Source organism: Pithys albifrons, chromosome Z (assembly GCF_047495875.1).
Source record: "Pithys albifrons albifrons isolate INPA30051 chromosome Z, PitAlb_v1, whole genome shotgun sequence".
NCBI lineage: Eukaryota > Metazoa > Chordata > Aves > Passeriformes > Thamnophilidae > Pithys > Pithys albifrons.
This window is the reverse complement of record NC_092497.1, coordinates 54,238,250-54,263,219: the sequence shown is the minus strand read 5'-3', so window position 1 is coordinate 54,263,219 and position 24,970 is coordinate 54,238,250. Positions and strand designations below refer to the sequence as shown.

Sequence of the window (24,970 nt, the reverse complement as noted above, 5' to 3'; positions counted from 1 at the left end):
TCCAGGCTGTATCTTGAGGGGCCCATGTCTGTGTGAGGGGTCCAGGCAGTGTGTGAGGGGTCCAGGCTGTGTGTGAGGCTCTGTGCTGTGTCTCAGGGCTCTGTGTGTCTGAGGGCTCCATGTACATGTGAGGGGTCCGTGGTGTGTGGGAGGAGTCTGTGCTGTGTCTGAAGGGTCCATGGGTATCTGAAGGAGCTCGGGGGGGGGGGGGGGGGGGAGGAGGGCAAGGGAGGGGTCCAGGCTGTGTCTGAAGGGGGTCCATGGTGTGTGTGAGTGGTCCATGCTCCATGTGTGATTGAGGGGTCCATGTGTGTCTGAAGGGTCCGTGTGTGTGTGAGAGGTCTGTGCTGTGTCTGAAGGGTCTGTGTGTGACTAAGCAGGGTGTGTGTTAAGAGTCCGTGCTATGTCTGAAGGGGGTTGGCGTGTGTGTCAGGGGTCCACATGTGTCTGAGCACTCCATGTGTGTGAGGGGTCCAGGCTGTGTCTGAAGGGGGTCCAGGTGTGTGTGAGGGGTCCAGGTTGTCTTGAGTGTCCTGTGTGTGTGTGAGGGGTCTGTGCTGTGTCTGAAGGGTCCGTGTGTATTTGAAGGGCTCCATGTGTGTCTGAAGGGGGTCAGTGTATGTGTGAGGGCTCTGTGAATGTGTGAGGGGTCTATGTGTGTGTGAGGGGTCCGTGTGTGTCTGAAGGTCCATGTGTGTGTGAGGGCTCTGTGTACGTGTGAAGGGTCTGTGGTGTGTGTGAGTGGTCCAAGCTATGTCTGAGTGCTCTATGTGTGTCTGAGGGGTCATGGTGTGTTTGAGGGGTCCGTGTGTGTCTGAAGGGGCTCCATGTCTGTGTCTGGGGGGTCCAGGCTGTGTGTGAGGGGTGCATGTGTGTCTGAAGGGGCTCTCTGTGTGTGCGTGAGGGGCTCTGTGCTCTATCTGAAGGGGGTCCGTGTGTGTGTGAGGGGTCTGTGTGCTCCTGAGGGGTCCAGGCTGTGTCTGAAGGGGATCCTTGGTGTGTGCGAGTGGTCCAAGCTATGTCTGAAGGCTCCATGTGTGACTGAGGGGTCCGTGTGTGTCTGAAGGGTCCATGTGTGTGTGAGGGGTCCAGGATGTGTGTGAGGGGTCCATGTGTATATGAAGGGTCCATGTGTGTGTGTGAGGGGTCTGCACTGTGTCTGAAGGGTCCATGTGTATCTGAGGGGGCTCCATGTGTGTCTGAAGGGCCCATATCTGAGTCTGGGGGGTCCAGGCTGTGTGTGAGGGGTCCATGGTGTGTGCGTGAGGGCTTTGTGAATGTGTGAGGGGATTACATGTGTTTGAGGGGCCCGTGTGTGTATGAGGGCTCCATGAATGTGTGAGGGGTCCATTGTGTGTGTGAGTGGTCCAAGCTATGTCTGAGGGCTCCATGTGTGTCTGAGGGGTCCATATGTGTCTGAAGGGTCCGTGTGTATCTGAAGGGGCTCCATGCTGTGTCTGAAGGAGGTCCGTTTGTGTCTAAAGGGTCCATGTCTGTGTCTGGGGGGTCCAGGCTGTGTGTGAGGGGTCCATGTGTATCTGAAGGGTCCATGTCTGTGTCTGGGGGGTCCAGGCTGTGTGTGAGGGGTCCATGTGTATCTGAAGGGTCCATTGTGTGTGTGTGAGGGGTCTGTGCTGTGTCTGAAGGGTCCGTGAGTGTCTGAAGGGGCTCCGTGTGTGTGAGGGATCCATGTGTGTCTGAGCACTCCGTGTGTGTGTGAGGGGTCTGTGCTGTGTCTGAAGGGCCCGGGTGTATCTGAGGGGGGTCCGTGTGTACGTCCGGGGTCCATGCGAAGTCCGAAAGCTCCCTGTGCGTGTAACGGACCCGAGCTTTAAGCGCAGCTCTCGCGATACGCGGGGGGGGGCGGGTCCCTGCGGGGCAGGGCGGGCCCTTGCGGGGCGGGCCCGCGGGCCCACCGCCCTCCCCTCCCTCTCTCTGTCCCTCCCTCCTCCCTCCCTCCCTCCCTCCTCCCTCTCTCTGTCCCTCCCTCCTCCCTCCCCCCGTTGGTCCCTCCCTCGCCGCCAGCGCCGCCGCGGGGCGGATGCGGCGGGGCCGCCATAGTGCGGGCGGGAGGAGCCGCCGCCGCCCGGGCGCTCCCGCCGCTCCCTCCGCCGCAGCCGGAGCGGGCGGAGCCTGCGCCGCCGCTTTATCCCCCGCATCCCTCCGGCCCGCGGCGAGCCGAGCCCGCGCAGCGCGGCCACCGCAGCGGCACCTGGCGCTGTCGGGGCGGGGAGGCTGCGGCAGCCCCTGAAGCAGCGCGGGCGGTGCGGGAGCCGCGGAGCGGAGCATGGAGAGCGCGCAGCCCTCGGCGGGGCCCGCGGGCGAGGAGGGCGCCAGGGATGCGCTGGGCAGGGCGCTCGGTCCCACGCCGAGCCAGAGCCGCTTCCAGGTGGACTTGGTGGCCGAGGCGCCCCGCAAGGCAGGCGGGGACGGCGAGAAGGGCGGCGAGGAAGCCAAGGGCAGGTTTCGCGTGAACTTCGTGGACCCGTCGGCCGGCGGAGAGAGCCCCGGCGAGCCCGGCGGGGGCGGCTCGGAGGGCGCCGTGCAGAACGGCGGCGACACGGTGATGAGCGAGGGCAGCCTGCACTCGGGCGGGCACCACCACTACTACTATGACACACACACCAACACCTACTACCTGCGCACCTTCGGGCACAACACCATGGACGCCGTGCCCCGCATCGACCACTACCGACACACGGCCGCAGACCTGGGCGAGAAGCTGCTCCGGCCCAGCCTGGCCGAGCTGCACGATGAGCTGGACAAGGTGAGAGCGGCACCCCTACCCCCGGCGCTCCTCGGCGGAAAAAACCTTAAAAAAAGCTAAAAAATAAGCCGAAAGCTCGCCCAGCCTCGGGGAGGCGCAAACAGCACGGATGCATCGCTTGCGTTTCAGTTTTGTTATTTTTTATGTTTCTTTTCGTGACGCAGTGATATACATTCCCCCCACATTCCCCCCCGCCGTCTCCCCACGTGTTTTTGGGAGATAGTCCCCCCTGCAGTGCGAGAGAGGGATGCAGAGCTGGAGGTCTGTATCTCCAGGGCCGAGCGGGTTTCCCACTTGCACATCGCCTCGGGGAGATAGGGAATTCGTTAGGGGGGTTGCCATAGGTGTTAGTCTGGGAATGGGAATGATGGGAAGAAAGGCTTAAAATAAAAACAAACAAACACCCTAAAAACAAACCAAGGATGCGCCGCTTTCAGCAGCGTGCGGAGGTTTGTCTGGGAGCATCCGCAGAGCGCGATGGATCCGATCGGATCCGGAGCAGATGCCGCTGGATCTGCACAGCACAGATCCTTGGACAAGCTTTCCCAGGGGTGCCGAGTGGCCCTGGCGTCGGGATCAAGGCTTCGGAGCTCCAGCTTCTATTTTGGACTGCTAGCCGGTGTGTTATTCGACACGAGTTACAGTGAAAGCTGCCTGTGCTTTGCAGGCTGTCTGTGCTAAAAGACGAGCCTGAGCTGAACGTAGGATTCATTTCATACATTTTTTTAAAGTCTCATCATTAAACTAATGCCACACAAAGCTGCTGCAGTGCTGTTTGCTGGCAGTTTTTGGCTGTGCTCTGAGAAATACTTACTCCGGTGGGATTTTTTCCGCTGGCTTTAGGGAAATAAAGGAGCAAACGGGTCACGTCCCAGTGATGGGAAGAATATTTTGCTTCCGGAACTTTTTTCATCCCACCTTTCACTCCTTGTAGGTAGAGTTCAATGAGGAAATGTCTGTCCTTGCCAGACTTTCCTGTTTCACACCATTATTAGACTGTTCAGCACTGGTCTGTAGGGGGTTTTTTTGAGGGGTGGGGGGTTGTGGTGATTGTTTTAAGTCTCTTTTTTTGAAACTGACTCTTCAACTGTGACAGAAATAATGGTTCAGTGTATTACAAAGGTACTTCCTTGTGACATCTAAGATTAGATCTGCAAATAATTACTACTTGTAACAGCGAGTTGCTCCTGCCTTCCAGGTCCCCTCCTGATGGAGTTAAATGATGTTCTGTAGTCTGATTTTAAGTTAATATAAAATAGAAACTGGCAGCTACTCTCTTGTGCACGGACTAGTTACACTATAAATAGAACACACACACACACGTATATGTGTATATATATATATATATATATATATATATGAAAACACACTGATTTCCTGCCTCCTCCCCCAGATCTGCCACTTGTGGCCCACGATGGGATGACCAGGTGTTGGTTACTCTGCACTGTAAGCAGGACACTGCTTGAATTTCTGAGCTTGGCAGGTGGGTTTTTTGGCCAGGAAAGCTCTTTGACACCTTTAAGTCATTTGAGTGCAGAATCTTTTGTATTCCGGAGCTCTGATTTCTAAAACCGTAATGTCTTCATTAAGAGGAAACCCACGGCAAGCAATTTTCTTCATAGTTTGTGGCACAGAGGAGTAGTAGACGGCCTAATTACAGGGTCATTATCAAAACAGTTTCATTGTGAGTGTTAATTAAGTCAAATTCTTAATTTCTTAGATGTCATGAGTTTGTTCTGCTGCGTGGATAGATGTATACCTGAAGGTACTTTTTAAAGTCACACTCTGCCTGCTTTGGCCCTCCCTCTCCAAAAAATAAAAAAAAAAAATTTGGGGATGGAATCTGCAATTTTGGTTGCATTTAAGTATCAATTTTAAAACCGGTCAGAGGTATAAACTCCAGAATTTAAGGTGAAGTTCAGTGGAGTAACTCAGCTGTTCTGTTGTGGGATGTTTTAATTTCCAAAGCAATTAATGTGTTAGTCGTTATTTCACAGAATCACAGACTGTTCTGAGTTCGAAGGGACCCACAAGGGTCATCGAGTCCAACTCTTAAGTCAGTGGCCCACAGTTTGGGCTTGTATGAAGAGGGTAAGCTGCTAGTTGTGTTTTTAACTTAGCAAAACATTTTCCAAGGTGAAGTTGAGAACACAAAAGCTTTTGATAAGGGCGTGTCGTGCGTGGTAATGGCATTGGCCACGGACGTTTCTCCCAGTGTGAAGTACATCACATCTGTGATTGTGTACTTTATTTCTGGACACGGAGCTGATAACTTTTCAACGCAGATAGTGCCATATTTCTGTATGGAAGGTGTTCACAAAGCTGTTGTGCTTTTTTTGCTGTTTTCAGGAGGGTTATTGTCTCCATTCCCAAAGTCTCCAGTTCTTGCTGACTAATAGTGATGATTTCTGCTGTTAAATAATGCTGTGCATTAAAGAAGGTGTTTTCTTGAACTTCAAGGGTTAAGCTCGCTCCTTAGCTGTGGATTTTATGCTGATTTAACAGGTACGGCACTGTCTGTCAAGGGCAGCTGGTACAAACATCCCGGGACCCTTACATTAAGTTTCCTCTGTGTGAATACCTATTGTTATGCCTCTGCTCTTGACCCGGCGAATCAAGGCTGGCAGTTCCTTTGTGTTAGGACTGCTCCAAAACTGCTCACCAACAATGTGGTTCGTTGCTTTGAACACAGCCAATTTCATCCTGCAGTTAAGAGTTTGTGCTTTTCTGTTGGCTTTTAAGAGGTAAACAAATACCAGGGAGTGTTGAAGCATTGGTACCACTGCAAGTTACAGAACAGTTGTTTTGTTCACTTGTTTTTGTTTACAAGAGCTTCTTATGTCTTAACTGTTCTGCTCATTGTGTTCTCACAGAAGGGCACTGTTGGAAGAAGATGCACAGTCTGAGGAACATGCACACACAAGGGGTACCATTTCTCAGGGGTTTGTCCTGCAGTCCCAGTAGGACTGGTGTCCATGTGCTCATTCCAACGGTGGCTTTTCTAGTGGAAAAGAGGCTCTTAAAACTGGTTGTGGAATTGCAGCTGGGTGATGCTGCAGTACTCTGAGGTACAGGAATTGCATAACACTGATCTTGGCTGATCATCTTATATTTCAGGGGAGGGGGTCTTGTTTTAGTGTGTGCTGCAGATACCCAGGGTGAAAGGATGTTGTAGCCAGGTGGGAATTGGTCTCTTCTGTCAGGCAACCAACAGCAGGACAAGAGGGCACAGCTTAAGCTCTGTCAGGGGAGGGTTAGGTTGGATATCAGGAAGAAATTCTTTCCAGAGAGAGTGCTCAGGCATTGGAATGGGCTGCCCAGAGAGGGGGTGGATTCTCCGACCCTGGAGGTGTTTTAGGTGAGACTGGATGTGGCACTGAGTGCCATGATCTGGTAACCAAAGTGGGGTTGGATTGAGGGTTGGACTTGATGATCTCAGAGGTCTCTTCCAACCCAACTGATTCTGTGATTGTATGACCAGTCTGTTCCTTACCCAACTGGTGTGCATCAATCCTGCCGTGGTTTAGCAGGATGAGAGGGAATTTGGGAATGGGGTTACAGTTGTTGATCTCTTGGATGGAAGGGAATGCTTCAGTCTCCTGAGATGTAGAGGTGACAGGATGTTTATTAGCAAAGAAAAGGGAAGGAAACCAGCATACCATGACACACAGGATTTTGTTGTGGTGTCCCATGCCCTCTTGAGGGGATCTCCCTTCAGACAGGAGGAAGATTAAAGTCTTCTTGAGTTTCTTAATCTTTTTTCCCTGTGTTAAAGTTTAAGAATATCTGTTTTGCCTGAGTCAGCTACACCTGTACATAAAGGTACAGCCTGTAGAAGATTCCCACCTACATTCACATTCCTCAGTTCATCAGTTACTGCGTCATATTGTCACATACCTTATACTTCTGAAAGGTGTGTGTTCATAAGGTGACCTCAGCACTGTCTAGAACTCCCTGAAGGGAAGTTCTGGCCAGGTAGGGGTTGGTCTCTTCTCCCAGGCACTCAGCAATAGGACAAGGGGGCACGATGTGCTCAAGCTCTGCCAGGGGAAATTGAGGTTGAAGAGCAGAAAAAACTTCTTTGCAGAGAGAGTGCTCAGGCATTGGAATGCGCTGCCCAGAGAGGGGGTGGAGTCCCCACCCCTGGAGGTTTTTAAGGTGAGATTGGCCGTGGCACTGAGTGCCTTGATCTGGTAAAGGGGCTGGAGTTGGACCAAGGGTTGGACTTGATGATCTCGGAGGTCTTTTCCAAGCCAGTCGATTCTATTCTATGATTCTGTGATTCTATAAAATACTCAGAATTGCACAGTGTCGTCCACTAATGTGCATTAATTCGTGATTTTTCCGCACAGAATTTAATTAATTGCGGAGCTTTTTGTTGTTGTTTGTTTTGTTTAAGGCTGAACCTCGCTGTGTGAGAGCGATTCTAATCTGAGCTCTGTGCAGTCTCAGAGCTGCAGTGATGGGCCGGTGTGAGCCAAGCCCTCTGCTGGCAGCTCTGCTCTCTTAGCTAAAAACTCACCCAGAGCATGACAGGCCACAAGAGAGACCTCGGGGAAGGTCTTCACGCCACTCCACGCCCCCGACAAAAATTATAAAGCAAAACAAAAAGAAATCCAGGAGCATTTAGGAACAAGTGTGCTTTGCTTCCTCCACGTAGAAATTCATCCACCTGTCATCTGAATTTGGAGGCAGAAATAAGGCATTATTGATAGTCTTGATGCAGAATTGAGTGGGTTTTTTCGCTCAGATTGGATGACTATAAATTTTTTGAATTGTCCCTCTGGCATTGATAAGTATTTTCTGAAGCATTGCAGTTTACCTTCTGGCTTGATAACTCTGAATGTTTAACATAAACACAGCGAGGAGGCTTTGTATGGCACTGCTTTGTAACAAAGGATGTGTTCTGTCTTGAAAATGTTAAACAGCTGCTTCACCTCTAATATTTGTTTATTTTTATTGTCTTTCAGCTCTTGGTTTATGTCTGCTTAGCCTCTAAAGGAAGCAGAACTCAGCTAAAGCTGCATAAAAGGCTAAAACATGATTCTAGGTCATCAAGTTAGCTGACCATGTTATGTAAGGTCTGTCTTCAGACACTCCTTCCTCCCTTCTCCCAGGAGATTGAGACCCTCAAGCAGGTTGTTTTATTGCACCACTTTTCTGGATCTTGTTTGCAGTGTGGAGCTCTCTTATTTCTTGAGTCCCTGTGGTCTTTAATTCTGACAGCTTTTCCTTGTTGCTGCCCTTTATATATGTGAGCAGAATGCAGATTTTCTTTCTGAACTTCATTTTACTGAAATAAAACAAGAAACTCTTAGTCTTGGTCTCCATTCTCCAGAAGCCTGTAATTAATAGCTGTACTTTAATCACTGTTGAACAGCATTGATCTTAATGCACATGTACACAGAGAAGGCTTTACTAACACCATATAAAGTGATGGGTTTGTGCTTTTTCAGTCTGTGTGGAGAATCCTCAGTTTGCTTGTCCTGCTATCCCACTTAATTACAACCCTTTTAATTAAGGGAAAATCATATTAGTGATCCAGGTCTTGTGCTTTTACATTGCTTGAACTGTGTCTCTCTTTTATCTCTGTGATAAGTCTTCAGTCCAGAACACCTATGGAATACTGAAACACTTCATCTTCAGCAAACTACTAATCTTGTTCTTACTACTCTTTGTCCCAGAGAAGCTGAAAATAACCCTGTTAACAGTCTGTAATTTCACAGCACAGGGCTGAACTTCTGAAAGGGGTGAACTTCTGAACCCTCACAGATCTTAGCTGGATCTGGGAGCTGATCCTGGTTTACAGAAAGCGGCACCCCCTCAACTGCAGTCTTGTGCTGGATGTGGTGATTCAGTTCCCAGACCCATTGCTTCAGTGATCTCCACAGTGACTGCTCACTATCCACAAGAAATACTGAGTGTGCACTGCTAATAATCATACATTTATTTACTTAAAAAATTTAAATATATGTACTAATGTACAAGTATTGTGGGTAGTACAAAATAAAAGTTCAAGCATTATATAAAGATGAAATAAACACTCTCAAAACATCTTTTTTTATCTTTATTACCATTACAGAAAACAACCTGAAAGAACAGTGCTGACTTCTCTGTAGTTCAGCATAACCTATTTCAGAAGGGGTTAAAGAGGAAGGTGCAGCAGAATTAATCTTCAGATAAATTTTTTCCCTTTTAGTACTGTATTTGATTAGACCTCAGATGATTTTCATTCTTGAAGAACATTCTTGCAGAGGAGGAGCTTGGCAAGATCAGTATCTTGGAGTAATTTAAACCAGTGTGCTACATCTTGTGTTGAATTCTTCAGATTTTTTCCAAAGCCTCATACAATATTCATTCATGAGCCACCACAAACCCATTTCCCTCACTTCTTGGTATAGGTAATGGCAGTCACGCCGTGGTCATTTGTCACTAATAAGAATTTTTTTAATAGTTGACTTGAAATTCTTAGCCTTTCAGTATTTTGGAAGCTGTCCAGGTTTGGCAGCTTAAGCACGTGGAAGGTCTTGAGTTTATTTCTGCACTTCATCATGTTTATACCTGACAGACTTACTGAACTTTCTTTTTATGCATAAAAAAACCTTAGGATGCATTATCTGTGGCTAGAAACTTAAGTCACTCAAGGGTACAACAATTCCATTTTAATAAGGAGGCTTATTTAGCTGGTTAACTTTCCTTCTTGGAATTAACTGCTTCTATTTCAGATTATTCACTTATTTGTTTGGGGTTTTTTTGTTTTGTTTTAAAGATAAGAGCCATGTCTGTTTCATGTGTGAAGGAGCTGTGACGCTGGGTTACTGTTTCATCTTAGTCTGACAGTTTACATGGCAGAGGCTTCTCAGACTGTTCTGAGTAATTCTGGTTTTGAACTGTTTGGCAGGTTTGGCTGTGCCAGTACCAGTGAGTGCTGTGTGAGTGTCCCAGCTCTGATCAGGGCTGGCTCTGGGGCTGTGCTGGGCCTGCATCCACCACTTGGTGACATGACATTGGAAATCAGGCACTGCCACAATGGGCTTTTTGAACTGCTGTTAGACAACAGGTTAAATGAAATTTTTAAGGAACTCACTGCACTTGGAACTGGACTTATCATAAAAATGGGATGTTTTATTAAAGTTGTTGCTGCATAGTGTTATTGGCTCTGTATCATAGAATCATGGAATCAATTGGGTTGGAAAAGACCTCTGAGATCATCAAGTCCAGCCCTTGGTCCAACTCCAGTCCCTTTACCAGATCATGGCTCTCAGCGCCACGGCCAATCTCACCTTAAAAACCTCCAGGGATGGGGAATCCACCCCCTCTCTGGGCAGCGCATTCCAATGCCTGAGCACTCTCTCTGCAAAGAATTTTTTTCTGCTCTCCAACTTCAATTTCCCCTGGTAGAGCTTGAGCCCATCGTGCCCCCTTGTCCTATTGCTGAGTGCCTGGGAGAAGAGACCAACCCCTACCTGGCCAGAACTTCCCTTCAGGGAGTTCCAGACAGTGCTGAGGTCACCTCTGAGCCTCCTCTTCTCCAGGCTAAACACCCCCAGCTCCCTCAGCCTCTCCCCACAGCACCTGTGCTCCAGTCCCTTCTCCAGCCTCGTTGCTCTTCTCTGGCCCTGTTCCAGCCCCTCAGTCTCTTTCCTCAACTGAGGGGCCCAGAACTGAACACAACACTCAAGGTGTGGCCTCCCCAAGGCAGAGTCCAGGGGAAGAGTCACTGCCCTGGGCCTGTTGGCCACGCTAGTTTGGATCCAGGCCAGGATCCCATTGGCCTTCTTGGCCACCTGGGCACACTCTTGGCTCCTGTTGAGCTTCCTGTCCCTCAGTCCCCCCAGGTCCCTTTCTGCCTGGCTGCTCTCCAGCCACTCTGTGCCCAGCCTGTAGCGCTGCAGGGGGTTGGTGTGGCCAAAGGGCAGGACCTGCACTTGGCCTTGTTGAACTTCACCCTGTTGGAATCAGCCATTGGAACTGGACTTCTCATAAAAATGGGATGTTTTATTAAGGTTATTGCTACATAGTGTTATTGGCTCCCTGTCCCCCAGTTCTGTAAAGTGCATCATTCTGTTTTGCACCAAAAGGCGCAGAGAGCAAGAATGCCCCAAATTAACCTTTTTTTTTTTTTGGTGGAATATAGAGAGTGACTTGTGTGCTGCTTTTGGCTGGAGTGGAATTAATTGTCTTCCCAGTGGTTGTGTTTGAGTTTGTGCTGAACACAGAGTTGATAACATGTTTTTATTATTGCTGAGCTTACACAGAGCCAAGGCCTTTTCTGCTTTTGTGCTGCCACACTTGGGAGGGGATGGACTGATTGGGAGGTTGGGAAGAGGCACAGCCAGGACAGGAGATCTCATACTGACTGAAGAGATATTGCAGACCATATGACATCGTGCACAGTGTATGAATTGGGGGAAAGAAAGAGGAAATGTTTGGAGAAATGGGATATTTCTTGACAAGTCACTGTTATATGGGATGGTGCCTTCCCCTCCTGGGGATGGCTGAACTTCTGCCTGACCATGGGAAGCACTGAAGTCATTCTTGTTTTGCCTTGCTTTTCAGTGTGACTTTTGCTTAATAAATTTTCTTTAGCTCAAACCATGAGTTTTCCAGCTTCTACCCTTCCCATTCTCTCCCTGATGCTGCTGGTGGAGGGCAAGTGAGCAAGTGTTAGATTGTTTTAAGCCACAACAACGTGGAAATTTGGCGTGTTCAAAACAACTTCTTGACAAGACTGAAATGGATTCTCTTTCGTACCTAATTACACAACATTGTATTTCTTGGACTGTAATTGAGAACGCAAAACTGCTCTGTAGGAGACTTGCTAATTGGATTTACTTCAGCTCTCCATCAATCAAGTGCTGGATCTGCTTCATTCTGGGGTCTTTCAGGCTTGGGTGTTTCAGTACTCAGGTGAAAACTCCATGTTCAGAGCTTGGATCCATTTTTCTGAGAAGGGTGATGATTTCTCCTTGCAGGACAATTGGTATCAAAAGGAACGTTGGAGTCAGTGCACAGTAAGGAATAATTACTTGGATAAGTCGTTCAGGGTACTTGTGGAAAGGATCAAACACAGCAGTGCAGAAGGGGAGGTGCATTCTCGAGGCATGAAGCAGACTGTGTGTATTTTCTCCCCTTAGGATGAATGGATTGGTTGCCCCTGTGCTTGTGCAGGAACTCATCCTTCCTTCTGGCCATGTTAGTGGTGCAGTTTTCTGTCAATTAGAAGTGGAGAGACTGACAAAGGAAGTTTGGGCTTTTTTGGGGAAGGCTTAGGAGGTTGTTTTTGTTGATTTGCTGTGGTTTTTGGTTTGTTTTTGTTGGTTTTAGCTTTTTAATTGTTTATTTTTGTTGTTGCTTTTACAATGACAGACCATGGTGACTGTTTTTGACAGGAGGGTCTGACTTCGCCTACAATATTTCTGGGAGTGTGACCATATTGTGGATTTTCCGTGGGGTGGCCACACTGCAGAGCTGCCAGACAGAGGCTTTTTCTCATTTTTCTAGTTCTCATGATGACCTTGTCCAGACTTTTCATAGGAGGGATGTAGGAATCAAGGTGTGAAGATGTAAGGAGTTTTATTTTGCAAAGTGCTCTCTTTCTTTAATGTTTTTGGTATGGAGGAAAAAAATATTTATATTTCAGGTAGGAAGGATACTGCTCCTGTGTACCTGCAGATGTCAACAAAGCTTTGGTGTCGTGTCACATGCAAGAACTACTTCAAAGGAATTTTTCTGGTCACACCATACTGGCTGTGGACTTTCAAATCTCAGACGTCAGTGCTTCATAGAATCATAGAATCAGTTGGGTTGGAAGAGACCTCTGAGATCATCAAGTCCAAACCTTAATCCAACCCCACTTTGGTTACCAGATCATGGCACTCAGTGCCACGGCCAATCTCACCCTAAACACCTCCAGGGTCGGAGAATCCACCCCCTCCCTGGGCAGCCCATTCCAATGCCTGAGCACTCTCTCTGGAAAGAACTGCTTCCTGATATCCAACCTAAACCTCCCCTCTGGAACTTTTCTTCTGGAAATACAATTAATCTTTTCCTGTCAGGAAAGGTGCAAAGATTTGATCCTGAGAGGTGTGTGCTGATGTAATGGCACGTAGATCAAATGGTGTTGACACTGTCATTTCCAGAGGCACTGACTATGAATCTGCCTTGAGAGAGACTTTATTTTGATGTGATGCTAAGGAAAGCTTTAAATCTTCCTTTTTGCTTATAAAAGAGTGAAAGCTGAAAATTCTAATGGTAAAATCATAGAATAGAATCACAGAATCAGTTGGGTTGGAAAAGACCTCCGAGATCCTCAAGTCCAACCCTTGGTCCAGCTCCAGTCCCTTTACCAGATCATGGCACTCAGTGCCACGGCCAATCTCAGGTTCAAAACCTCCAGGGATGGGGAATCCACCCCCTCTCTGGGCAGCCCATTCCAATGCCTGAGCACTCTCTCTGCAAAGAATGTTTTTCTGCTCTCCAACTTCAATTTCCCCTGGCAGAGCTTGAGCCCATCGTGCCCCCTTGTCCCATTGCTGAGTGCCTGGGAGAAGAGACCAACCCCCACCTGGCTACAACATCCTTTCAGGGAGTTGTAGAGAGTGATAAGCAGAAAGATGAAGGGATGAACTCACCCTGGGATCATTGCACAGCGTTCTGATGCCTGGATTACCTGGAGGACATGGCAGGTTGGGGGCTGTTGGACACTGCCTGACAAACAAGGTCGTCAGGATCACTCAGGGGCCAGTTTCTGGCTATTTTCACCAGTTAAAGTACTCTTTAAGTTTGGGCAGTTTTCTGTTATTTCTGAATTGATTCCAGACTTTTTTCTTCCAGCAGAAATCTACCAGGTTCCATTTTGTACCCAGCCCATTTTAGGAAAGGATGAGAATCATCTCCTTAAAGAGAAAAGCCTGTATAGCCTTGATGTAATGATCTTAGGGAATCATCCAGAAAACTGCGTGCATGTAAGACATTAAAGTGGTGCTAATCTTCATAAGCAAAGCTCCTGCCTATCCTCTGTAAGGGTACCACCTTGAGAGAGTTTGGGATTTGCTCCTAAGCTGAAGTCAGTGGCCTGAGTAAGTTTCTGGATGAACAGTCTTGCTAGGCTGGTTAATGCATTATCGTGCTGTAAGAGCTGGGAGGGTGAGGGTGGGAGTATCCCTTTAAAGGGACTAAAGTACAAATGGCTTTTAAAATCTCTGTATATATATATATATACACATACACATACATGCCCACAAAAAGCTTTGTTTAATGTTTATTAAATGCACTGTTGACTTCAGGACAGAGGAATACAAAGCTGATGGCAGAGACACATAGCTAATTTTTCAGTTGACATGTTAATTGCAACTATAAATTTCTTCTGTTTAAAATTGCTCTGCTGTAATCAAAGTGCAGCACTCTTTAATTTCAGCTTAAGATAACATTAATGTTCTGTGTTTGATGCAATCTCTTCTAAAATCTCTGGAAATGGATGCCAAAGGCGTTTGCTGCTGTATTTTAAATGTGTAATTGTAGAGAAGGTAATACAGCCAAAGCACTTAAGTTTTGGTCTCTTGGCTGCAAACCTGCAAAGGATTTCCTTTGATTGAAGGGAGTAACCAGTGGTTGAAGCTGTTCATGTTTGATTCCATGGAATCCTGAGTTTTAAGAACTGTCTCTGTCTTATCTGGGCAATTTATCTGCTCTTGTTGCTCTGGGTAACTTCTGGATGCCATTTAATGGGTCAGTAATGGCTTTTTTTAGACTAAAGATGCTGGAGTGGGAATTATGGCAAGTTCACTAATAGCATTTATAATTCACTCTTTTTTCATAACCAAGCAGTAAAGTACCTACTGTGACTGAAATGTCAGAACTGCTGTCAACAGGCAGTGACTGGGAGTGTTCCCTGATCGTGGTTTGGGTTTGTTTTCTCAAGAAAAAAACGGGTTTAGGCAGACTGAGATGCCTCAGACATTTCCTGTGTCGTGTTTTCCTTTGCATGTGATTCCTGTTTCTTTTCCCCGCTGGTGGCAATACCCATCAATCCAGCTTCCCATCTAACTCTTGAAATACCTGAACACCTCAATCTGGTAACTTAAAATTATTTTTAACTGATGAATTATCAGAAAATTGTAAATTCTTCAACAAGTTTCTATTTGTAAACTGCTCCACATGCTTCTGAAAGATCCTGGGCTTATGAGTACCAGTTTTCAGGTGAGAGACAACCCTGTTTGAAGCACCAAAGATCTTCAGACTGTTACAATCAGTTGGTAAGATGTGAATCAGTGATGTAATTATGATGCAGAAAGTCAGAACCTACTTTCAGTTTTAGAATTTACACTTTAATTGCTCTTTCATCAGTCAGGGCTTTACAAAGCATGAACTGGGAGTTGCTCTCACTTGTTCTTAGTTCCCAAACTTTCTCAGGGTAGCCCTGTCACCATCCTTATTGCAGCAGAGTAGGGAATGACTGGAACTGCTTGCAGTATTTAAAGGCTGTGTGTACTGCAGATGTGTATTGTGGTTTTTTCCTGCTTAGTTTACTCATTACAGAATTATATTTCTGGTTTTGTCGTCTTCTCAACTGTTACTGTGTAGAAAGGTGATGGAAAGGTCAGAAAAAGTTCTTTCAAGGATATTGGAAGATGTAGAGAACATATTTTTTTTCCTTATTACTTCACTTTCATCGTCATTGAGTTTCAGTTCTGTCAATTTCCAGTTCCGAGTTCTGATAAAGATTATTCTGCATTGAGATTTTTCTGCTTTGTTTGATAGACCCAAATAGCAAATGCCTTTCTTTAGAAGTTCCAGTCAGGTTTGGATATTGGCAGGGTGTCGTTTTGAGGTTTTAATGGGAGTGAGGCTTAGATAGATTCATTTTGGTACAAATGAAAGCAAAGAGGAGATACCTGACAGAGCTTTAGAGTCAGCACTTCTGAAACAGACCAGGATAGAGAAGAAATAGCTGTTTGCAAACAGTGTTACTTGTTTACAAAAGTGTGTCCAGTCAGACTGTTCTTTAAGAGAGCACTGTGTAGAGTAAGATCTTTTAAAGGTCATTACCTGTGATACTTCCTCCCTTTTAGATCTATTTTATTAACCTTGCACAAAAAAGAAACAAACAAAAACAAATAAACAGCCATTTGAAAACTGTCAGACCTGGCAGAGATGTCTTTCAAATTAAAAACTGTGAATTAATTAGTCTGTAAGCAGAGTTAAAAATGGTGCCTCGGCCTCTTTAAACAGGGGTTGTTTGAGGAAGTGGATGCAAAAATAACCAGTGTCACCAGATTAAGTCAAAGACTGGTGAGAACTCAGATTTCCTCTCTTATATTTAAATACTGAAATACTTTTGAATTTTGTTGCCTGACTGAGATTTCCAGGCTTTGCTTGATTAAAGGTTTGATGACAGGACTGAGTGGTGTCCCTGGACAGTCTGCTTGAAACATTCAGTGGAGATTTGGGTGTTCTGGAAAGGAAGTTCAGTGCTCTTGGTTTCTTTCACAGCTGGTTGGATAAAACCATTAAAACATAAAAAGACCTTACCAGACTGACCCTTGAGCAAAAATTGGAAATTTCAGAACTGCAAATGTTAATGTGCTGCAAGAGTAATGTTTAAAGAACAGATATATTTGATACATTTTGGTGTCCTTCAGCTGGTTTGTTATTATGTATCACACAGTATCACACTGACCAGTACAGACTCTGCAAGTGTTGTGACTGTTGTATCAGAGGTAACACCATTGCAGCAGGATTATTATTATTATTATTATTATTATTATTATTATTATTATTATTATTATTATTATTATTATTATTATTATTATTATTATTATTATTATTATTAATGCAATAACTGTATTCAGATCATTAGAAATGTCACAGGTGGTGGAAGATAGAATCCAAAAGTTCATTCCAGGTGGGAAAATGGAAGGTTTAATCTTCCAAGAAGAGATAGTAGATAGTGTTTAAAAATCATGACAAGTGTTTGAATAATTTGAGGCAAAATGTTTAGTAATTCTGCTGTGGTTTGGTAACTTCCTTTAAACTACTGTCATTCCTATTTTATCCACACTCTGGATAAAGTGTGTTTGAATTAGAAAAACAAACCACAGATGTTCAAAGTCTCATTTTTGGTGTAGGTTTTGAGCTGTGTTAATTCTGAAAACAGAAAATATTCTGTCAGACTTTGTACTTGAGTAGCAAGAGTTCTATCAGTGTGCAGCTCCAGAGTTGGGATATTTGAGAGTATAATCTCTGCAGGTGTTGGTTCTTCCTCTGTTCAGACAGCTGGGATGGCACATCTGGGGCAATACATTTTACTGCCCGTTTCCTTCCACAGTAAGGAGTATGTTGAAATGGCAGTGCCTACAAAATTAACCTTTGGGAAACAAGAAATGATTAGAGTAAGGAACATGAACAGCGTGGCAGTAACACTGGAAGCTGCAGTGCAGGGGCTGCAGAAGGGGGGCGTGTGTCTTAGTTTGAGGGGAAACCAAAATGTTCACCAAAGGCCAGAGAAGAGGATTCCTCCTCAATAATTACGTCACTCCTTATTAAATTTAAGAAAAAGGAACTTTAATTAGAAGATGGATATAAGAAAGGTAACTGTTCTTAACTACTATATATATGTAGATATAGATATAACTGTAAACAGACCAGAGCAAACAACTCTTCCAGCACCAAAAGCAACCCCCAGACTGTGGGTTCCTCCTGGAACAGTTCTATTTATGGACAGTGTCAGTGTCACACCTGGGCTGGCTGCAAGGGGAATCCTCAGTCTTTTGCCAGCGAGGCAGAGACAAGGGGTGAACACTCACATGGGTGCGCTCTCTGTCTGTCTCTGTCTGTCTCTGTCTGTCTCTGTCTGTCTCTGTCTGTCTCTGTCTCTGTCTGTCTCTCTCTTTCTCTCTTTCTCGCGCTCTCTCGCGCTCTCTCGCGCTCTCGCTCGCTCTCGCTCGCTCTCGCTCGCTCTCTCTCCCCGAAGCTCAGGGTGCCCAGAGATGGAGGGGGTAAAGCAAAGAGCAAAGCCAGAAATAGGGCTCTCACCAGCAAGCAGTGCCTCTCCCCCAGGTGCTGGGGTTCTGTTTCTCACCTCCATCCCACCATTCAGCTGGAATCTGAAAGTCATCATCCATCCTTTGTCCTCAGTCCTGGCACTCCAAGCCCAAACCTTTGTGTTGTGAGAAAAACTCTCTGAGGGGGCTCCTCCCAACACCACCTTCCTGTGTTTGAACCTTTAACAGTGTGAAAGTCTGTCTTGTGAGGAAGGATTTCTGCAAACACTTCTGGCATCAGAGCTCCTTCTCTCGAGGCTTTGACTGCAGCTGGTACTGCAGAAACTTTTGCTGCTGCACAGGTTTGTTCTGTCAGTAGCTCTTGGGGAAAAATGGTTCTCAGGTGTCTTCTCTGATGTTTTTGTTCTTGGCAACCATGTTAAATGATGACAGAACTGTGCTCTGTCAGAATATGTAAGTACAAAGCAATTTTGAATTTAAGCATCTTGATGGCCGTGCCCAGAGAGTGCTGGTGAACAGGGCTGTGTCCAGTGGTCACCAGTGGTGTTCCCCAGGGGTCAGTGTTGGGTCCAGTCCTGTTTAACATCTTTGTTGATGATTTAGATGAGGGGATTGAGTCCATCATCAGCAAATTTGCTGATGACACCAAGTTGGGAGGGAGTGTCGACCTGCTGAAAGGCAGGAGGGCTCTGCAGAGGGACTTGGGTAGGTTGGAGAGATGGGCAGTGGGATGAAGTTCAACAAGGCCAGGTGCAGGTCCTGCCCTTTGGCCACAACAACCCCCTGCAGCAGCACAGGCTGGGGACAGAGTGGCTGGAGAGCAGCCAGGGGGAAAGGGACCTGGGGGGACTGAGGGACAGGAAGCTCAACAGGAGCCAACAGTGTGCCCAGGTGGCCAAGAAGGCCAATGGGATCCTGGCCTGGATCCAAACTAGCGTGGCCAGCAGGCCCAGGGCAGTGACCCTTCCCCTGGACTCTGCCTTGGGGAGGCCACACCTTGAGTGTTGTGTTCAATTCTGGGCCCCTCAGTTGAGGAAAGAGATTGAGGGGCTGGAACAGGGCCAGAGAAGAGCAACGAGGCTGGAGAAGGGACTGGAGCACAAGTGCTGTGGAGAGAGGCTGAGGGTGCTGGGGGTGTTTAGCCTGGAGAAGAGGAGGCTCAGAGGTGACCTCAGGACTGTCTGGAACTCCCTGAAGGGAAGTTCTGGCCAGGTAGGGGTTGGTCTCTTCTCCCAGGCACTCAGCAATGGGACAAGGGGGCACGATGGGCTCAAGCTCTGCCAGGGGAAATTGAAGTTGGAGAGCAGAAAAAAATTCTTTGCAGACAGAGTGCTCAGGCATTGGAATGGGCTGCCCAGAGAGGGGGTGGATTCCCCATCCCTGCAGGTTTTTAACCTGAGATTGGCCGTGGCACTGAGTGCCATGATCTGGTAAAGGGGCTGGAGTTGGACCAAGGGTTGGACTTGAGGATCTCGAAGGTCTCTTCCAACCCATCTGATTCTATGATTTCTATGATTATATGTGGTGGAATGCTGTCTTTGTATTTCCTTACTGAAAGTGAAGCTTGAAAATTATGAAGCTTTCCATTTCCTTTAACATTATGATTGTATAAACTTTTGAAACCAACTTCAGTGCTGTATCCCACCAAGAGAGGAAAAGCTGCTGTTGTGAAGCCTTTCTAAGGAATTATATGAGGAGAACCTTGTGCTACATGGCATGTGCTAAACCTGTAGCTGGTCAGACTTCATCATGGCTAGGCTTCGTGAATGAAGATTTGAGAAGGGCGCTAGACTTGAGAGATGGGTAAAAGCAGTGAAGTGCTCCAGTTGCAGCTGCTTCTTTGGCCTCCTCTTTCCACACAGTACTGATGACTGCAGGAAGTGTTGGCTGAAGGAGGTGGTGATTGCTTGGGACAAACCAAATCAAGCAGTCCACAAAGACAGCAGCCTGCCTGAGGAACCACCCAGCAGTCGTACACACAAACCTGCTGCTTGTCCTGTCCTCCACCTGGGGCTTCCAATTGTGCTTTCTGAAAATAAACAAGAGTTGGAGACTTCATGTCAGTTTATTCTGGTGCTGCCTCACACATAACCCAAGTTTGTTGCCATTGAGGTGGGATTTAGTTAAGATGACCACAGACAGATCTGCTGCATGGCATACACCACTATCAAGGACTCTTAAGTAAAACTAAATAGCAGCTTTTACTGATTAGAAACTTTTCCATGCACTGATGTATTCCAGGGTGTGTGTAGAAAGTCTCAAATCTCTCCTGGCTACCAAGTATTTCCCCATTACTAATCTACAAGGCTGTTCACCATTGGCACAAGTAACTTATTGTTATGATCCAGTACTGAAGATGAAATAGTAGATTATTTGTATTTTTCGGATACTGTGATACAGCAATGCAAATTTCTGTGTAGGAGCAGAATTAACTGTTCCTTGTCTGGAGTCCTCTCAGTGTATGATAGAATTGTCAGCATATAAATGTATCTTGCTTTTCCTCTAGCAGCTCAAGTGAACACCATAACTGAGTATTTTTGGACTGATTATTTGAATTAAAACTTGTGCTAATAGAGCAGCATTTCTGATCTGAAATGCTAAAACCTCTTTTCTTTCCCCTTTTGTTACACCCCCTCCAAATCCACAGTGTGTTAGTGTTTTTTATGAAGATCTTATCGTGCATGTATTGCTGTTCTAAAATAGTGCTGGTGCAGTTTTTTCCATTCAGTGTGTGACTTGAGTAGCAGCATTGTTTCCTCATGAGCACAAGCATGAAAAATACTACGCCTGCTTGATTTACAACTGAGACCACAGTGGGGCTTTCTGAATCTCTCATTAAAGGGCTGAACTCGGAGCGTCATGTGGTGGAATTCTTTTGTGCCCACACTCTGTAATATCTCTTCTCACTGGTGCTTTATTGGGCACCCACTAGTACTGATAACCAGGAAGAACCTTTCAGTTATTACATTTGACTTGCGCTTCAAAACATTTTCCCAAGAAATATTGCATAGTGTGGAGAGACGAGACATACAGAACAAAACTTCCTTGTGTTCACAGTGTGCGTGTCCTGGGGCTGATCTGGTAACTGATAACTCAAAATGCCAGTTGTGAGCCATTATCTCCTCCACAGGGTACAGCAGGCTGAGCCAGGGGCTTTTCTGAGCACTGCAGTAAAACCTGCAGCTGTGACAGGATGGGTGAGGTTGGAAGTGACCTCTGCAGGTCGCCTTGTTGGTGTGTGCAGGTTCTGACAATACCTGGTGTCTCAGTTTGGGGGAAAAACTAAAATGTTTACCAAAAACCAGAGGAGAGGATTCCTCCTCAATAATCATGTCACTCTTTATTAAATTTAGGGAAAAGGAACTTGTCACTCTTTATTAAATTTAAGAAAAAGGAACTTTAATTGCAAAATGGATATAAGAAGGATAACTGTTCTCAACTACTACTATATATACTATATATATATGTAGATATAGATATAACTGTAAACAGACCAGAGCAAACAACTCCCCCAGCACCAAAAGTAAAACGAAAAGAGAACAACCCCCAAACTGTTGGTTCCTCCTGGAGCAGTTCTATTTATGGACAGTGTCAGTGTCACACCTGAGCTGGCTGCGAGGGGAATCCTCAGTCTTTTGCCAGCGAGGCAGAGACAAGGGGTGAACACTCACCCCATGGGCGCTCTCCCTCTCTCTCTCCTTGTCCTTTGTCCCAAACAAAGAAGGCAAAGCTGGGAGTGGAGGAATGGTGATAATTCCCAGGAATCTCCTTGCAGTCCAAGTCGGTCACCAGGAATAAAAAAAATGTCTGCAGTGTCCTGAAGCAGCTGCGACCCTCCTCTTTTCTCTCTCTCCCTTAAGCTCCGGGTGCCCAGAGATGGAGGGGGGGAAAGCAGAGAGCAGAGCCAGCTGAAATATCTCACCAGCAAGCAGTGGCTCCTTTTCTGCAGCTGCCCAAAGAAAGCTCTCCAGAAAGTCAAACCAGCACACAGTGAAAAAGAAAGAAAAACCTCTCCCCACCCCCAGGTGCTGGGATTCTGTTTCTCACCTCCACCCAGTTGTTAAGCTTGAATCTGAAAGTCATCATCCGTCCTTGTCCTCAGTCCTGGCACTCCAAGCTCAAACCTTTTGTGTTGGTAAAGTGAGAAAAATTGTCTGAGGGGGCTCCTCCCAACACCACCTTCCTGTGTTTGAGCCTTTAACACCTGGCCAGCCTCACTCAGGTGCTGAAGTCTGTGATCCTCTCTCACACTACATACTAAGATATTCTCCACTTTCTTGTAAAACCTAAATGTGCAGTAAACAAACCCGCAGCTTGTTGGAAAAAAGAGACATTAATGACTTAGTCACGTGTTTGAGTGGTTTAGGACATGAAGATACGAATTGCAAATTCCTTCTCCCTCTCCTTGATCCTTCCTGACCATTTCTCTCAAGGAACATTTTGTTGTTTCCATTAGAGGCACGATGTGCGTTTTTGTAATTGCAGAAGATGTTACCTGATGTTGGCACTTTTCTTGGCCAGAGCTTAAAAATTTCTCACATAATAGGAATGTGACTCCCTTTGTGTTTTAAATTGAATTTGTTGCAGGTAAAATGTGATGGTTTTCTGTGAGAGATAAGAATGGGGTTTCTATCATCAACAAATAGGTAGTTGACTGTTTAATGCTTGATTGGGGGGTTTGTTGTAGTTGTGAACATGTTTATAATCTGTCCCTTGTTTTAATGCATCTTTTTCTCTCTTTGTTTCCTCCCCACTTCTGAAGGTGGGTGGGAGAGAAATGGGAAGAAACTTCTGATGAGTGTTACAGGAAACACCAGAATCTGAGAGAAACCTGGATACCTAAAAGGATTTGTATGGTTTACTCCTGCATTTCCAGGTTATTGGAGCAGGGCAGTAGGGAGGCTTATCCTCTGTTTTAGGCAGGTCAGTGTATCTGATGTAGCAGAATGGTAATTTTCTGGTTTTGGTTCTCACTGTTCTTCCAAATAGATCACAAACCACTGCCTGATTTGGCTTGAGTGGGAGTGCAAATAATCAGCAAATCAACAGATTCATGTGGTCAAAGGCAGTGCAGATCTCCCAAGAATTACAGATTACAGCCATTAGTTCTTTTCTATCCAGAAGAGCTGCAGTTCACCAAATTGCGTGACTCCTGGTTATGTTTCTTTTTGTCCTCTGTTTAATATATATAACACAGTATATAATATATATACACACATGTATGCAAGAATATATATATAAAATATGTAGATATCTGTTTTTTTAATTTAAATCCCTTCTGGAGTCCATAAAATTTACTCTTTAAGAAAGCTGTTAAGGGTGATGATCTGGAAACTGAAGAGAAGTTCTGGCCAGGTGGGGGTTGGTCTCTTCTCCCAGGCACTCAGCAATAGGACAAGGGGGCACGATGGGCTCAAGCTCTGCCAGGGGAAATTGAAGTTGGAGAGCAGAAAAAAACTTCTTTGCAGAGAGAGTGCTCAGGCATTGGAATGGGCTGCCCAGAGAGGGCGTGGATTCCCCATCCCTGGAGGTTTTTAAGGTGAGCTTGGCCGTGGCACTGAGTGCCATGATCTGGTAAAGGGACTGGAGTTGGACCAAGGGTTGGACTTGGTGATCTCGGAGGTCTTTTCCAATCCAATCCATTCTATGATTCTATGGATGTGACACTGAGAATCCACCATGTCTTGATCCAACCCCACTGTGATCACCAGCCCACTCCGTGCCCTGATCTGGTGATCACAGTGGGGTTGGATCAAGGGTTGGACTTGATGATCTCAGAGGTCTTTTCCAACCCAATCTATTCTGTGATTCTGTGATTGTAGTGGTGGAAAGTTTATGTTACAGGTGTGCATGGATGGCTTCATGAGAATTTCATAATTCAGTCAGTGGGAGAAGCACTGATGGGAATCTGTGCTAATGACCTTTGGATTAGCTCAACATAATCAGATTTTTTAAAGTCTATTTTTTGTGTTTACTGCTGGTTATAAGGGGAAATAGATGACACCCTTTATAACTGACAGGTTTAGAAATATTTCCTCTGGACTATGTGCTGGGGTACATGAGCAGAAATAATTTGATAAAATGCCTCATCCTAATCCCTCTTAGTCCTTCCATTCAGGGTGACCCTTCTCAAAAGCATTATTTGTGTCGTCTGTGTCTTCTATCTGTCCTGGAAAATGTGGGGTTTGCCCGTTGCCTCACTGGGTTTGCACCTCTGATTGTTTAAATGTTTCCTGAGCCCTCTGGGGCTGCCCCACCTGGTTTGTTGGATGGTATTCAGTGGCTGCCTGGCCTGGTTTGTTAGATGGTATTCAGGGTCTTTCTAGTGCATCTATTCTTAATACTTGTTCCCTTGGATAACTAACACACTTTGCTGGGAGTGCTCCTTGCAGATTTCTTACAGCAGATGGAGGAGGTATTTGAGTGTAAATGTTCAGGTGTTTGCTTGGCTTAGCAGAACAGAACTGCCTCTTAAGGAAGCAGCATGTGAATATCCATGTGAATATACACATCATTTTTAATACATTCCAGACAGTCGTTAAGATTGTGAGACTGGGAGTTGAGTTGTAAAGTGAAGCCCTAAGTTTGTCCATTAGACTGATGTTTTCTACATCTGTCATTCTTCCCATTTAAACAGGGGAGAGTGGTTGGGAAGAGACTTCTCTTCCCTCCTTTTCCCTGAAATACCAATCTCCCACCCTTCTTTCCAGCAGCATCACCTTACAATGAATGGTACAATAGTTCACAGGGAAGTGAATAATTTATTTCCTGAAAAATTGATCAAATGACAGGTCAGTCTGAACTGCAGGAAATGCTGTAACTGAGACCAGTAACTTGTGGCAGAACAGCAAATGCTTTCAGATTAAGGAGTAAAACTTCCTGTGCTGTGGAAGTCACTGCATTTGGGATCTTACAGCCCCTTTTCTGACAGACCAGGTGTTTTCTTAGGCATGTAGAACTGATTCTTGGAGATAGTTAATGCACTGGCTTCTAATAGTTTGCCCTTGTGAGTTTGTTTTACATTCTTTGAAACCTGAGATGTGTGTCATGCAAAGAACATAAAGGAGCAGCTCAGAACTTCTCCTGTGTCATTCTTCCGATTTTTCTGTTTGCAGAAGGAGATGAGGTTGGTTTTTTGCAACATAAATATCACTCGCTCACTCTGCTCTTTCTGTCACGTAAAATACAAACTTTTTCT

General features: G+C 45.9%; 1 protein-coding gene across 3 annotated transcripts in view; it reads left to right on the top strand.

Moving 5' to 3' along the window:
- Window positions 1-2,044: 2,044 nt before the first annotated feature.
- Window positions 2,045-24,970, top strand: part of SLC12A2 (solute carrier family 12 member 2) — a 68,024-nt gene continuing 45,098 nt past the window's right edge. For 2 of the 3 annotated variants that reach the window (XM_071579880.1, XM_071579878.1), the window contains exon 1: window positions 2,046-2,767. In XM_071579880.1, the coding sequence (XP_071435981.1) occupies window positions 2,288-2,767 (480 nt within the window). In that variant the 5' untranslated portion in view covers window positions 2,046-2,287. Of the gene's footprint in view, window positions 2,768-24,970 lie in introns of all 3 variants that reach the window. The other variant, XM_071579879.1, reaches the window with a different exon arrangement.